The following is a 14,309-nucleotide window of genomic DNA, read 5'->3' on the forward strand; positions in this document are numbered from 1 at the left end:
TTCAGCAGGGGGCTGGTCCCTCAGACCTTGTGGTGGGCTGGACTATATTGGGGGGGGGGAATGAACGAATTCCTATGTCCCACAAATAACCCAGAGATTCATTTTAAATAAAAGCACACATTCTACTCATGTAAAAACACCAGGCAGGCCCTACAAATAACCCACAGATGCATTTTGAATAAAAGGACACATTCTACTCATGTAAAAACACGCCGATTCCCGGACTGTCCATGGGCCAGATTTAGAAGGCGATTGGGCCGGATCTAGCCCCCAGACCTTAGTTTGCCTACCCATGTCCTATTACATTCTAGAAGCGTTGGCCTGGAATTGCAGAGAAACTATGGAAAAATCCTATTTCCATTTACTTAAGAACAATTCCCATTGATCAAAGCTGATGAAAATATTTCATTCACAACATGATCGTTGGGTGTCCCATCAACCAGGCACATTGCTTTTTCCTTTCCATGGTTAGAAGTAAAGGGGGGAAAGGGACTCAGTCTGGATGATATCTCTCAATTTAATAAGCTGAAATATGAACGAGTCTTCTGCCCCTTCACACAAGCCACAATTAAACAAGGAAATATCTAATTAGCCAACCTGGAAAACTATGGTCAGCAGCTTCAGAACAAGCTGGGATATTAAAACCATGGCTCGAATATGGTATAATATCCTGTTTGTTCTGAGCCTGGTAACCACATTATTGCTATGGATAGAAACTTCCTGATTTGATTGCTCATGTCACAAAGTGAGAAGTGAAGGAGCTACATGGATGAGCAAAATACCTGTCAATATTGGCTTAATATCATTGTCCAAACACAGCTACAATTTCCCAATAGCTTATACATCTGGAGTCTTCAAACAACAGCTGCTGTGGAGTGTTCTATGACTTTTTAATTTGCTGAATTTAACAACCCTATTAAAAAGCAGGGATAGCGTTTGCGAGGTGATTGCAATGCCTCTGTAGGCATTGGAAGGAATGAAGATTTTGGAGAAGCTTATGGGGCGGGGCAGGAGAAATTACATGTCCTAACACTTAATGTCTGATGCACTCTTTCTACTATAATGTTACAACGGTCTTGTTCCTCCAGCCTGGCAGGGCTTCCGTTCCAGAAGGATGTGCCAATGTTTCCTAATGAAAGCACTCCCTTCAGTACGGCCACCATGTTCCAAGGATGGGAACAAGCTTTCCTCATCTCAGTAACCCATAACTGTGGAGCTGAACTTAAAGGCAACCTCAAAACTATGTTAGGTATTGAACTACACCTAAAATACCGTTGTTGTTTCTGTGAATCTCATATGTTTAAGGCAACCCCTCAACCTCTTAATAACTTAGGGACAGAAATGGTCTGTACCAATATTTCAGCCCCCCCCCCCCCCAATTTGCAATAAACAAAGATTTGTGAAGGCCAAATTTATATACATGGGGGGGAGGACCTGTGGCTCTTCTGATGTGGATAGACTACAACAGCCATGATTCCTGACTATCAGCCATGCGGATGGGGCTGATGGGAGTTCCACATCTGGAGGGCCACAAGATGACGGCATACGGGCATTAGTCCCAGCGGTCACACTTGGCTGTTTAGAGTGGTTGAAATTAAGATGCAGTCCATCAACTCGCTTCCCTTCAGCCTCGCAGAAGCCCCCAAAGTTTCTTTGAGGCCACAGTGGAGAGAAAGGAAGCTCAGTTCTCCCTTTGGCTCCTACGCCACTGAAGAGCACAGAGTGCCTTGTGGGCAAGAGATGAATGCAGCCTGCCATATTGATCCCGAGTCCAAGGCAAAACTATGCATTTCAGGTCCAAGGAGTGAGCTCAAACCTTACAGTCTTGAAGCTAACATGGGGATTTAGGGATTAAGACAGTGAGATGAGCAGCATCATAAATTGGTAAGCAGGTAAATTAATGCTTTATAATGCAGCAAGCGAGGGAGAACAAGGAAGGGTGGGAAGTCAACTTTTAAGTATGCATTAAATTCAAATTAATTTGATGTGAACTTGTTAATTTTTTTGGAAAGCAATAAAATTTGGTCAAAAAAAAAGGACGGTGAGAGGAAGGGTAAGAGGGAAAGCCCTTTCTCCCTTCTGCCCTGTCCTGCCCCCCCCCCCCGAGTTTCTTTGCAGGTCCACATTTATTATTTGCCTACTTGTGAAGTTAAGCAAGCTTTGAATAAATGTTAGAGCACTTAATTATGGCTAGACAGAGATGGATGAGATGAAAGGGCCTTTTCAGTAGTGGCACCTCAGTTGTGGAATGTCCCCCCAGGAGAAGTCTACTTGGCCACCAACTTTGATTACTTTTCTGGGTCAGGCACTAAGACCTTTTATTTTCCCAAGCTTCTTAAATCAGAGGCAGCAAGACTTTGGGGGGCTTCAAGGGAATCCATCCATACAGACTGGCTAAAGGGTAGTTATTGTCCCCTCTCCACTCACCTAATTGACAGGAGAGGGAGTGATTTCCATCCCCATCAGGGCAGAAAAATGTTACTGGTTGGCAGAATTAGGCCCACTGAACTAGGAATTAACCATCCTTGCATTAAATCATTTAATTGAACTCTGCTGATTCCTTCCACACACATTCTCAAATTTATTTTATCTACTTTTGGACTTATTTGATTTTGTTTTAATGCTGCATTTTGTCTTGCTGGATTTTTTATTATTTTGTTTTATCTTCATTTGTTTTATTTTACAAGCCTAAAATCACATAAATGAATAATAAAACAAATTAAGTATGCAAAACACAATTTTTTAAAATAGCTCTAATTTTCAGAAAAGGGGGGGCTGTCTCAGAAAACTGGAAATGGGTGCAGAGAAAGAAGTCAAGTATTATAACATGTAAATGGAGTGAATAGGGATGCATGAATACAAAGAGTAAGTGTGTGCATGCAAACAGAAAGGATTTGTGATTTTTTTTTTGCAGGCTTCCACTTCTGCCTTACTGTTTTTTTAAAATAATAATAGACTTTCACTAAATGAAAGAGGACTTGGCACAAGGATTGTATCAACCATTTTATAACTGGATTGCCCACCGAGTTTTCAAATCAGTCTTGTCTATAACCTGCTGCCATCTATGGAAAGCATATATTTGTGTTTTGTTAACCCATCTATCACCTGCCATGAGTTGTAGGAGGACTAAGAAATATGACATGGCTTTACCTATACAGTACACAACACAGCATCAAATACCTTTGAGCAGTTTTGTTGATGTCCTGTCGCCTCCCCTGTAGAAAAACACCTATTGCTAGGAATCAGTTAAACTTATTTAAAGGCTTTGTTGAAACACCACATGAACTAACAGTTTGAGGTCCCAGAGTTCTACCATATTCTATGATCACACCAAGAAGCATGTGACAGAGACTTTTTAGATAGAAGTTGGATCCCAGATGGCTCCATTGGGTTCTATAAGACTTTATTGTAATGTTATATAGGCTGTATTTATTTTTTTACAAAATCAAGGTATAGAAATATTTAAATAAATAATAGGTGGTTCAGAAACTGCAGCTAGAGCAGAATGTCTTCTAGTGTGTGCTTCAATATTACACCGGCCTTTCGCTTAACTGTGCTGCATTCCAATTTGTGACCAGAAAATTCAAGGTGATGGTTCATACCTATAAAGCCCTAAGTGAGGAGAGAATTTATGAAATCTTTTTCCTGCATGAGCCTGCCTGTAGTGTAATATCTGCTGCAAGGTCTTGCTGTATACCCCTCCTCCAAAAGAGATTAGGCTGGAGGGAACATGGCCTTTTCTGTGGTGGTGCCATGCCTAAGGAACTCCTGCCCTAGTTTCTTGTCATTCTACCCCCCCCCCCCATGAAGGAACCTGTGTGCTTCATTAGTGGATGGAGATAAACCTGGGTAACAGCCAGTTTTTTGTATTTTCAGAGATGGAGAATCAGCCAGTTATGTTTCTTCTTCCCCACTAGACCTTGGTGAAGCCTGTAGCCTGCATAACCCCTAGAAGCGCATCATTTGAGTGGCTGCTACATTCTCCCATATTCTTTTTAAAAAGCCACTACTAGTTGCAGACTTACGGTGTTACCACCAGCCAGGTTTTCTCTCCTTTCCCCCCTTTTTAAATAAACAATCTAGTCTGATAACAGATTTTTGCAGGACTTTAAAGCTGGTGTACTCTTTTGTGATATTATGAACGGCCTGAGAAAGATATTGTTCTAACATGGATTTTGGATTTTTTTTCCCTTAGGGGCCAACATGGCTAACATAACTTTACTTGTGTCTCTTTACAGAAGGATCTATTCTCAATACTTAAGAGATGAAATACAATTTACAAGCAGAAGGGTGACCATGCTCTGCTCCAATCCCATCACTGGCAGAATGACCAGATGGTCTTCATTCTTCCAGGCCGATTGCTGCCAAGTATTGATTAATTTTATATTTTTTAAGAAAACGTTTAATGGTCTGTTACAAAGTTCCATTTTACTTTGTTCACTAAGATTACAAACTGAGCTTGTCCACTCACATTATTAAGAAAAATAGCCCCTTCCAACATTCTTCGTTTTATTTTTTTGAAGGGGGTCTCCACCTTTAAATATCTCCAATGAGATTATACAAAATTAGAAGCACAGGCCTCCTACCTATTCTAATTATAATTACTTCTGTACTTAATCGGCTTTAATTAATACCCCACCCCCCTTTTCAAAATTTACAGATTAGGCTCTTTAGAACTAGAGTCTAATTTGGTATCAGGACTTCTCGACAAGCATATTTTTGGTGAAAGAGAAACAATCAAAATACTCTAAGGGGGGAAAGGTGACAGGACAATGTTATGGGTTAAATGATTCTCAGTGCAGTACAAAGTAATTCTGGATGCAGTCCCTAGAGGAAAATACAGTATGCAGGAATCCTAACTCAGCTTTGGCACGCAGAAACTGTACTACATCAAGGCTATTTTCAACAATCTCTAGGGATGCTTTGTTCATCCCTTAAAAAAACACCCTAAAACAATAAACAACACTACTGAAAAATACAAATCCATATTAACAACAACTCTCAGTAGATCAGCATTCTGAATATCCAAACACATATTAGGTCCATTAAGTCACTGAAAGGAAACCATCTTCCCTCAAATGTCTCTACTTGCTGCCCATCTCTTAAACGGGTCTATGCAGTTAACTTTGTCATTTCAGCCAAATCTTCACTAGCCATTTTTTTTTCAGTGAAAGGGTAATTGAATCACATTTCTTAACCGCTATATTTAATTTATTTTTTTGCTGGCGTTAGTAAATTCCATGCTAATTCACAATGCTCATCACAACTATGCCACACAAATGTCCAAGTGAAATCTATAGTAATTCCCCCCTCCTCCCTGAAATGGAGAGGAACAGCAGTGGAAAAATATCACCTACTGTTTGCAGTGTGGGCACCGAATAAATACATTTGATGTTCCACCCCCATCCCACCCCCCACCATGTGTTATACGGCTATAGGCTGCAGTGAATTTCCAGTTTCTTGTAGCTCCCTGCTTCTTGTAGCCACATGATATAACATCACTTCCCAATATGGTGTGTGAAGCAGCAATGAATTTCACAGCATTGAAACTGGGCTAGAACTCTCTGAATTGCAAAGTTTTGTTCCGTGACAAGAGAGTTCCAGGTTGCCTAGACTGACATACTCCCTGCTCCACCACACAAAGAAGCCATTATATGGTGCCAGGGCAGGTGCTTCACGACTTTCCATGGCACCATAAAGTAAAACTTAAAATGGAACGGCAAAATGCTTACCTTTGAGACACTCTCACCAGTTTTCTACAGGTAAGTATTATGTGGCCCCCATATGACAGAAACACCTTTCCTCATAGAAAGATACCCCACTGGCCAATGGTGGTCAATAAGGGTTGACACATCGCCTTTACAATGGCAACTAGCCTTGCTGCAGGAAAAGGCACTTAAAATAAGAAGCACCTAAACTCCATTGAAGGAAAGGGAGGCAGAAAGCAATGTGGAAGGAAGGACATAAGCTGTACAGTATATACTTTACCATGGTGAATTGGAACAACAGCGGGAACTTCCAAGAATATAAATAACCCTCCCCCGCCCAAAGTGTACCTTTTCAAACACTGGCACTGGAAATAAAGTTAATACGAACCCCTCCCCCTTTATATGTGTATTTCTTCCCAGATTAAGAGGTTGCCAAGGTGTAAGAGCCCCCTCCCTCTGCGCGACCCAGCCCCACCTCCAGGAAAACGGTTTCTATTTCCATTCTGCCCCCCACCTCAATCGCCCAAGCTGCTGTCTCGCACCCGTGCCTTAAACCAGAAAAAAACGCCCCCGAGTTAGGAACCCCGAGGCCACCACCATCCATCCCGGGCTGCTTCAGAGGACCAGATCCTCCGCCCCACCGATCCACCCCCAGCGTGGGGTTCCCCCACGGCGATCCCCACCCACGCTGCAGGCAGCCTCGGATCCCCAGCGGGGAGGGGGGGTCCCTTCCTTTGTCCGGGGCTGCCTTTGGGGACCGCAGGATCTGCGCTTCCCGATGCATCCCTCTCGGGTTCCTGGGAAAGGAAAGGACTCACCGCAGGCCAGCAGGAGCAGCCTCGGCGCCCAGCGCGGGAAGAAGGGCAGCATGGTGCTTCTCCGTCCTCCTGCTCGCCTGCCTCTTTCTTCAGTCGCACCCGGCTTGTGCAGCTGCTGCTGCTTCTGCCGCCGCCGCCGCCCGCGGGGCTCTGCCCCTCCCGGCCGCAGAAAGGACCTCTCCCCCCTGCGGCAGCTCGCGCTCAGAAGGCATCGCCCTCCCTCCCCGCCAGCGAGCGAGCGAGCGGCAACTTTCCCCGCAGCAGCACCCCGCTCTCCGGGCGCCCCCGCCCTGCGGCCTCGCTTCAGGGGGGAAGGCGGGGGGCAGACGACGACGACGAGGAGGAGGAGAGGCAGAGGCACAGCGCGGCGGTGGCTGCTTGCACTGCGCGCCCAGTCAGACGAGCGAGTGGCTCTGCTCCAAAACCAGCCAGAGCCCCCCACCCGCCCGAAGCGGCGGAGAGATGCTGCCTTGGCCGCTGCCCAGGCTCCCTCTGCAAACCCCGCCGCGTGCGCCTCGCCCGCCCCCCTCTCTCTCTCTCTCAGGGGTGGGCGCAAGGAGCAAAACGCAGGCGGCGACCAATGCAGGGAGCAAAGGCTAATAATAATGGGAAGGGGGGCGGCGGGGGCGGCCGGCGTTCAGGTTCCAGCAACCGCAGCCCTTTTCATTCGCCTGGGAGCCTTCGCCTCTCCACCACGCCCCCTCCCTCCCGCGCCAGGACCGGCGGCTGCCGCCGACCGAGGATCTCCCCGCTGCTGAATTAGAAATCGTGTGCATTGCGCAGTGGTCTGCATTCCGGCCGCGGCCGGGCTCCAGCTTCCGCCGGGGTCCTAGAGGGAGACGGGGCGGGTGCGCACCCCCCCCCCCCTATTCAGCGAGCAACCTGCGGGGAAGAACGTGCCAGCAGCCCTGGGGTGTCGCACTGAAGATTGCGGTGTCCGCAATGAAAGGCTTCAACTTTGCCCCTCGACTTGGGAGGCCCAGCCCCCACAGATATCTTATTGTGGGTGCCGACCCCCTGGAGTTGACTCCAGGGGCAGAAGCCTCTGTGGGTGCGTGGGCTTGGGCGGAAACTGGGAAGGTTTTGGAAGATGAAGACCATAGGAGAGGCGCTTCTCGCGCTCGTGGGTAATGCTACGATCCTGGAGCGTCGTTATCTGAAGGGATAGCTCAGTCGGTAGACCACGAGACTTAGTGACTTGCGTTTGCACCCCATATTGGGCAAAAGATTTCTGCTTTGCAGGGGGCTGGACTAGATGACCCTCGGGGTCCCTTCCCTCTCTACATTTGATTCTATGATTCTATGACTAAGGTTTAGGGGACTGGATCCTGCTAGAGAAGGGGATCTCCACCGGTTATTTGTGGGTCACAGAAGTACAGTAGCTGGTTATCAATGAGGAGCTAGGACTTAGGTTTGCACAAGGCAGTGCTTTTTTTCTGGAGGGAGGCAGGAGTATGCATACCCCTAAATATTTTGTGAATCTAAGTTTCGCCTCATTGAGGGGCATTATTTCAATCTGAGTAATAATAATAATAATTTATTATTTGTTCCCCAGCCACTCTGGGCTGCTTCCAACAAAGATTAAAAATACATTAAAAAGTAGGAAAATGAGAGTACCCCTAAACATTTTTTTTAGAAAAAAAGCACTGGCGCAAGGAATAACAAGGGCTCACCTCCATAACCTAATTGCAGTTCCAAGGCGCAGCCCTGGAGGTTGCAATAATATTGGGGGAAATATCCATGCATTAGGGAATTAATCATCTTGGCCTCAACCAATTAAACAATTTACTAAATCTGCGTGTGTGTGTGTGTGTGTGTGTGTGTGTGTATGCAAGGGCTCCTTTGGGAGGAAGGGCAGGATATTAAACTTGATCAAAAAAGAAGTATTGCTAAAGATGGTCAAACATATTTTATAGGGAGTAAGCCCCATTTATTCTCTTCATAAGCTGCTGAACAACAGTTCTTCCTGCATGACATACAAGAGAACTTTAGAAGCCCATAAAAATTATCTTTAAATCAAAGTTGAACATAATGAACAAGAAAAAGAGTACAAGTCTGAGTTCTGATGAGTCTTGATTTATCAAGAGTACTACCTATTCAAAGGATGAAAAGAACCACAGGGCAGGCAAAAGATGGCTGAGGCTAAAGACTTGCATGAATTGGTTCATGCAGGAGAGAAAAAGGAAACCATCTTTCTAGACATTGGTCTTGAACCATTGTTCCCCCCCAGTTTCTCTGCAGGGGCAGGTTTAATTCCTCAGGCAACACTACTTGCCAAACACTAGCATACTGATACTGATTTAGTACCCCATGCTGGTTTTAGTCACCTCAGTGCTAGTAAGAACATTAGTTTCTTGGTGGGGAAAAAAATCCATTTTGGGGGCGGGAATTCTTAAATACAGAGGAGTGTGTCAGATTAATGTATCTGAGATTACTGCCAATACCTTTGTCCACAAATCATTCACAAATGGTCACCCAGCATAGAGGTAGAAAAGGACCTTGAATCTTACCACCTTTCCAATGTAAAAGGGACACAATTTGATTCCTCTGGTGGAGTTTCACCAGGATAAGCTGTCACCTGTGTTGTCATTTTAACAAGTGATTCCCAAATCCTGACTGAAATGTGCTTGCTTAGATCACACTGCATTCCAGTTTGCTTCTGCTCTGATGGCTCTCTTATCTGTCTCACTAACTGCAGATTCAGATAGGTAGCCGTGTTGGTCTGCCATGGTCAAAACAAAATAAAAAAATTCCAGAGACCTGGTTTGAACAAAGACATTGGATTCTTATCTCATTATACATGACAAAGCCATTTTTCACCTTCTCACCCCTTGCTTTTTCCTGTTAGACCTATTGCAGTCGTTAAGAGTCGTCAACAGGCTCATCGCAGCTATCTGCCAATCACCCATTCCCACCACCCTTCTGAGTAATACCCCTCCCCACCTTCTCACTATATAGAAAGGTCCGGTGACTTCTGTTTCAGTGTATCTGAAGAAGTGTGCATGCACACGAAAGCTCATACCTAGAACTAACTCAGTTGGTCTTTAAGGTGCTACTGGAAGGAATTTTTTTATTTTGTTTTAACTGCAGATTGTACGTGGTGGAAGATAACCCTTTTGTCCTGTTGACTAGAAGCATTGCAAAGGAACCTTTGCATCAACATGCTTCAAACTGCATCGCACATCCCAATTATACATTTATGAGGACATTAGAAAGGCACCGTGTCCCTTGACCACAAAATTATAAAAACTACCACACTTTTAAGAGAAGAAGACCCTTGCAATAATTTCTATTAATTTTGGACTCTGGCATATAATATTATTGGGGAGATTATTTGAAGGGCTGCATTTTGTTGGTGGAGCTAATGATTTTCATACAGAAGGTTCATGGTTCAGTCCTTTCCATCTCCAGGGAGGTCTGGAAGAGACCCCTGCTGAAAGTCATTGTTGACCGTGCTGAGCATGATTGACCAGGGATCTAACTTAGTGTAAGCCAGCTTCCTATGTTCTTCCTATATTGCAGTTGGCATCAGCCCTCCAGGCTACTAAGAGACATTTCCTAATAGGGGGTACTGATAACTGAACCTGAGACTATGCACATAAAGCACATACTCTGTCGTGTTATGGCTTCTTTATCTTGAGCTGAAGCAATTAAAACAGAGACACACTCCATGTAAGCAATAATATAGAGGAACCAGTTACCACCTACTTCTAACATCATGGCAATTGTTCAAGTTTGACAATCTTGGCATAAATATTGGCAGCAGGGCCAGCCCAAGAGCTGCAATCGTACAACTATAAGCCTAGGTGCATAACTTTGCAGGGGGATGCAGGGCACATCTTGAGTGCGGGCAGCAATCTTGTTTGGGTGTCAATGCAAACCTCAGGTTCTGAAGCTGAGCCAGCAAATCCAGAGCTGTTCCTTTCCCAGTTTGCCTTCAGTGACTACAAAGTGTATGCATTGCATGCATTGGAAGAAAAGCATCTCCTCTATGGCATCATGCATGGCAACACGGAGTCTTAGCATAATAATTAAGCTCCATGTGTGCCTGTATAACTGTTATAGTACAGTAGCAAAAAGTTCCTGAATGGTTTTGGCCAAATTGGAGGAAAGGCACTTCAGTAACACAACTTGCAGATACTGCCGTTCTCAACCATTTACAAATATTCCAACCATATTTGCCAGCTGCACAAATACATTGAATGAGCAGCCAGAAGTCTTGCAAGATGAACGGTAAGAAGATGGCCAGACATAACCTCTGTGGGTTTACTTAGCCAACATGCAGCTTCCTTACTGTTGAGAGTGCAGCTCTGAGCTGAGCTCCCGATGGAGCTTGGGCTGTGCTGAAGCAGCAACACTGCAGAGCAGCTTTTGCTCAGCGTAATGGAGAGCTATTAAATCATGGCAGTAACAACTGCATAATTGAGAAAAGACACGGTGTGGGTCTTAACCACTCCATGCCCATTTCTTGATAAAAGACTCGCTGTCATGAACTGGCAGGACAAAGGGGAGGAGGAAGAGGATCCTGGCAAGGGATGCAACTGTGACTGGGACCCACTGGGGCAACCTGGGGGTGGAAAAGGAGAGCTTGGGGTTGCAGAAAGTACACACAGGGATGACAGAGGATGGGGAGCAGTGTGCAGGGACCAGAAGAGCAGGACCTCTCATCAGAACCAGAGAGACCCGTCCCCACAAACAAGGCAGGCTCCGAAGTGTTGGCAGCAGTGATAGAACGCTCTGGGAAGCTGAGGCTGACCAGGTGGGGCTCACTAGCTCAGGGAGGTGGTGTGCAATTCCTCAGCTGGAGTAGGTTCAGAACAGGTGAGGGTCACAGCCTCATCAAGCCCAGATGCTGCAATCAGCCGGCAAAGTGCAGACGGGAAGCAGAGCTGAAGTGCTGTGTCTGCCCACGTTGATGGACCTTGGCATGGATGTTCCAGGACTTCTATGGGACTGTTTCTTGACTGTTGAACTTTGTTCTTGACATACTGTATATAGACATATATAAACAACTATCTGACTTTTAGAAGACATCTGAAGGCAGCCCTGCTTAGGGAAGTTGTTAATGTTTGATGTTTTATCGTGTTTTTAATATTCTGTTGGAAGCCGCCCAGATTGGCTGGGGAAACCAAGCCAGATGGGTGGGATATAATTTATTATTATTATTATTATTATTATTATTATTATTATTATTATTATTATTACCCCCCCACTGACACTCCCACAGGACACTCCCACTCAAAAAAGGTGTGGGGGGAAATAGTGAGAGGTTTGCTTTGAGACCAGACCATGGTTGGGTAGATGGAATTGTGCCCATTCTGCTCCAGGGACTGAAGAATTGTTGTTCCAATATTTTTCTTCTACTTAATACAGTGGTACTGTTATGTAGTGAAGTTTCACCCTGGGCCAGCAGGGGGATACTGTATATAGTTTTCACTCAGGTCTGTAGATAGTTTTCCCTCAGGTCCGCGTCAGTTATTTTAGGCGGGAACTCTGGGCTGTTGTTGCTACCGCTGTGTCATCGGCTATGTCAACCCACAACTTAACAGGTACCTTGGGTTACATACGCTTCAGGTTGCAGACACTTCAGGTTACAGACTCCGCTAACCCAGAAATATTACCTCGGGTTAAGAACTCTGCTTCAGGATGAGAACAGAAATCATGCAGCTGCGGTGCAGCGGCAGGAGGCCCCAATAGCTAAAGTGGTGCTTCACGTTAAGAACAGTTTCAGGTTAAGAACAGATCTCCAGAACAAATTAAGTTCTTAACCCAAGGTACCACTGTATAAATAAACCAGTTGATCAGACCCATTAAGAGCTGGCATCTTACATGATTACTGTGTCTAGCTTATAATTTGAAGTTGAAAAAAGAGGGGGGGAGAGGATATCTCAAACTTTACTCTCTTTGAAAGATTGGCTGGGCAAGATGGAGCAACTCCCCTGTGGGGAAAGGTTGTGGTATTTGGGATCTTTTTAGTTTAGAGAAAAAGTATGTTGGGGAACGGCTTGGCTTTGCCCCCACAGGCAGAGGAAACGCTGCTTCTGAAAGCCAGTTGCTGGAGAGTGCAGGAGGGGAGGGGGCTCTTTACCCAGAATTCCATCTGGCCCCTAATTTGGAAGATTTTAGGTATTTGTGGTCTCTTCAATGTGTGGGGTATGCTAGACCTGGCTTTTATAAGCAGAAAGGAGTTTTTATGGTATTTTGGTTTTAACCTTCAATACTATTTTGTGAATCCCTTTGGATTGTGTACAAGAAAAATGACAAATCAGTGCAATAAAATCATCAAAACCTTAAGATAGCAGATCAAAGGTTTAACCACCACGACCGATTTATATAGCACTATATTTATAGATAACCAAGAGGGGGAGGGGGCACAGAAGAGAGAGAATGCAAGGCTTCCAGCAAACATGCTAAGTATTTTCTTTTTAGTCAGCATCAGTAAGCCAAAAGCGAGCTTTAGTGTAGAGATGATTGCTGATATCCAGGACTGTGCTTCCATTCTTTCCAGAGAAAGCATTTGCCTATTGAAGCATAGAGCAGATATTCTATCATTAAATATTTAATCAGCATGGGCAAGGCAACTTGCCATGCCAAGTACGCCAGAAGATAATGGTAGTTCTCTTGCCCTTCAATATTAAACATATTCAGAATAAACAGGGTACTAGATCCTGTATAGGCAGCGGGGATCTTGTATAATTATGTTTAGAACTTTTTTGGTACAGTGGCCATATTGAAGAATATACAAGACAATATTTCAAGCAGGCATCTCAAAAGCTCCTGCTCATTTGTGCATATAAAACTTTATTCTATCATCAAACCAAATCTCACTAAGGTCAGTGAGTGGACAGAAGATCCTGACTAGAATATAAACAATCTCTGGCCAGGGAGTTTGCAGAGTAAAATATACAGGATACAAATGAAGGACTAACTGTGGACTGGCAAACTTGCAGAAGAGAACAAATTAACCTCTGGAGAATCAGGAAACATTACACATAGACATTAAGGCACAAAGGTTGGCAAGGAAGGAAGGGGGCTGGCTCATGGCAGAGGAGACCAGACAAAGCAACATGTCCACTAAGTGGGAAGTGGCGATGGAAGAGCTGGCTGCATTTCCATGAACATTTGAGTCTAAGCTCTAGTTACTATCAGTATTGCCAGAACTAAGTATGGTACAGAAGCTCCACAGCCATCAATGTATTTAGATTATTCATCCTGTCTTAAAAAAGCTTAGAGTATGTAAAAGTCAGGCACTGAAAAATTGGCTTATAGCACATCCCTGTTATTCTTCTAGAAGTATATTTGCTTCTGGAAGAGGCCTAGGTTTGAATTTTCATGGACTAGTGCTCTGCTCTTTAACATTTTCATTCGGTGCACTAAAAATATGGTGGAAGAGAACACTAAAAGGCACTTACTGTCTATGAGCTGACCTAAGAAGAGGAGCAACCTCCAGCCAAAAACAGATATAAAACTGACTCCGAAACATCTTTACGTAATGCAATGAGACACCCAGAAAAACACTCAGGGCGTTAAATAAAGAAGTCCAAATTACATAGTGTTGAAAATGTAATAGGGAGCAAGTCAGCCAGCTGTGAAGTGGTGGTTGTTGTGTTGGTTTGTTTTTTGCCACTAGTCAATGACTATGAAGGAGGTGCAGCTCTGTCTAGCTTAAATGTCTCCAATTCAGTCTTTGATGCGACAATAAGGGTCTCTAAGCTTGCCACAGGCAGGCTGAGTGGGCAGACAAACAATTTGCGAGAAAGCTCAGGTGGCAAAAGACTAGCAA

The 14,309-nt window shown here is 44.6% G+C and overlaps 1 protein-coding gene across 1 annotated transcript in view; it reads right to left on the reverse strand.

Annotated features, from left to right (window-relative positions):
- Positions 1–7,180, reverse strand: part of PODXL2 (podocalyxin like 2) — a 63,436-nt gene extending 56,256 nt beyond the window's left edge. Inside the window, exon 1 of the mRNA XM_081850541.1 lies at positions 6,527–7,180. Within this exon, the coding sequence (XP_081706667.1) occupies positions 6,527–6,578 (52 nt within the window). The 5' untranslated portion in view covers positions 6,579–7,180. The remainder of the gene's footprint in view (positions 1–6,526) is intronic.
- Between the last annotated feature and the right edge of the window lie 7,129 nt (positions 7,181–14,309).

The sequence above is a fragment of the Podarcis erhardii genome (assembly GCF_964252035.2).
Source record: "Podarcis erhardii genome assembly, chromosome: 2".
Lineage (NCBI taxonomy): Eukaryota > Metazoa > Chordata > Lepidosauria > Squamata > Lacertidae > Podarcis > Podarcis erhardii.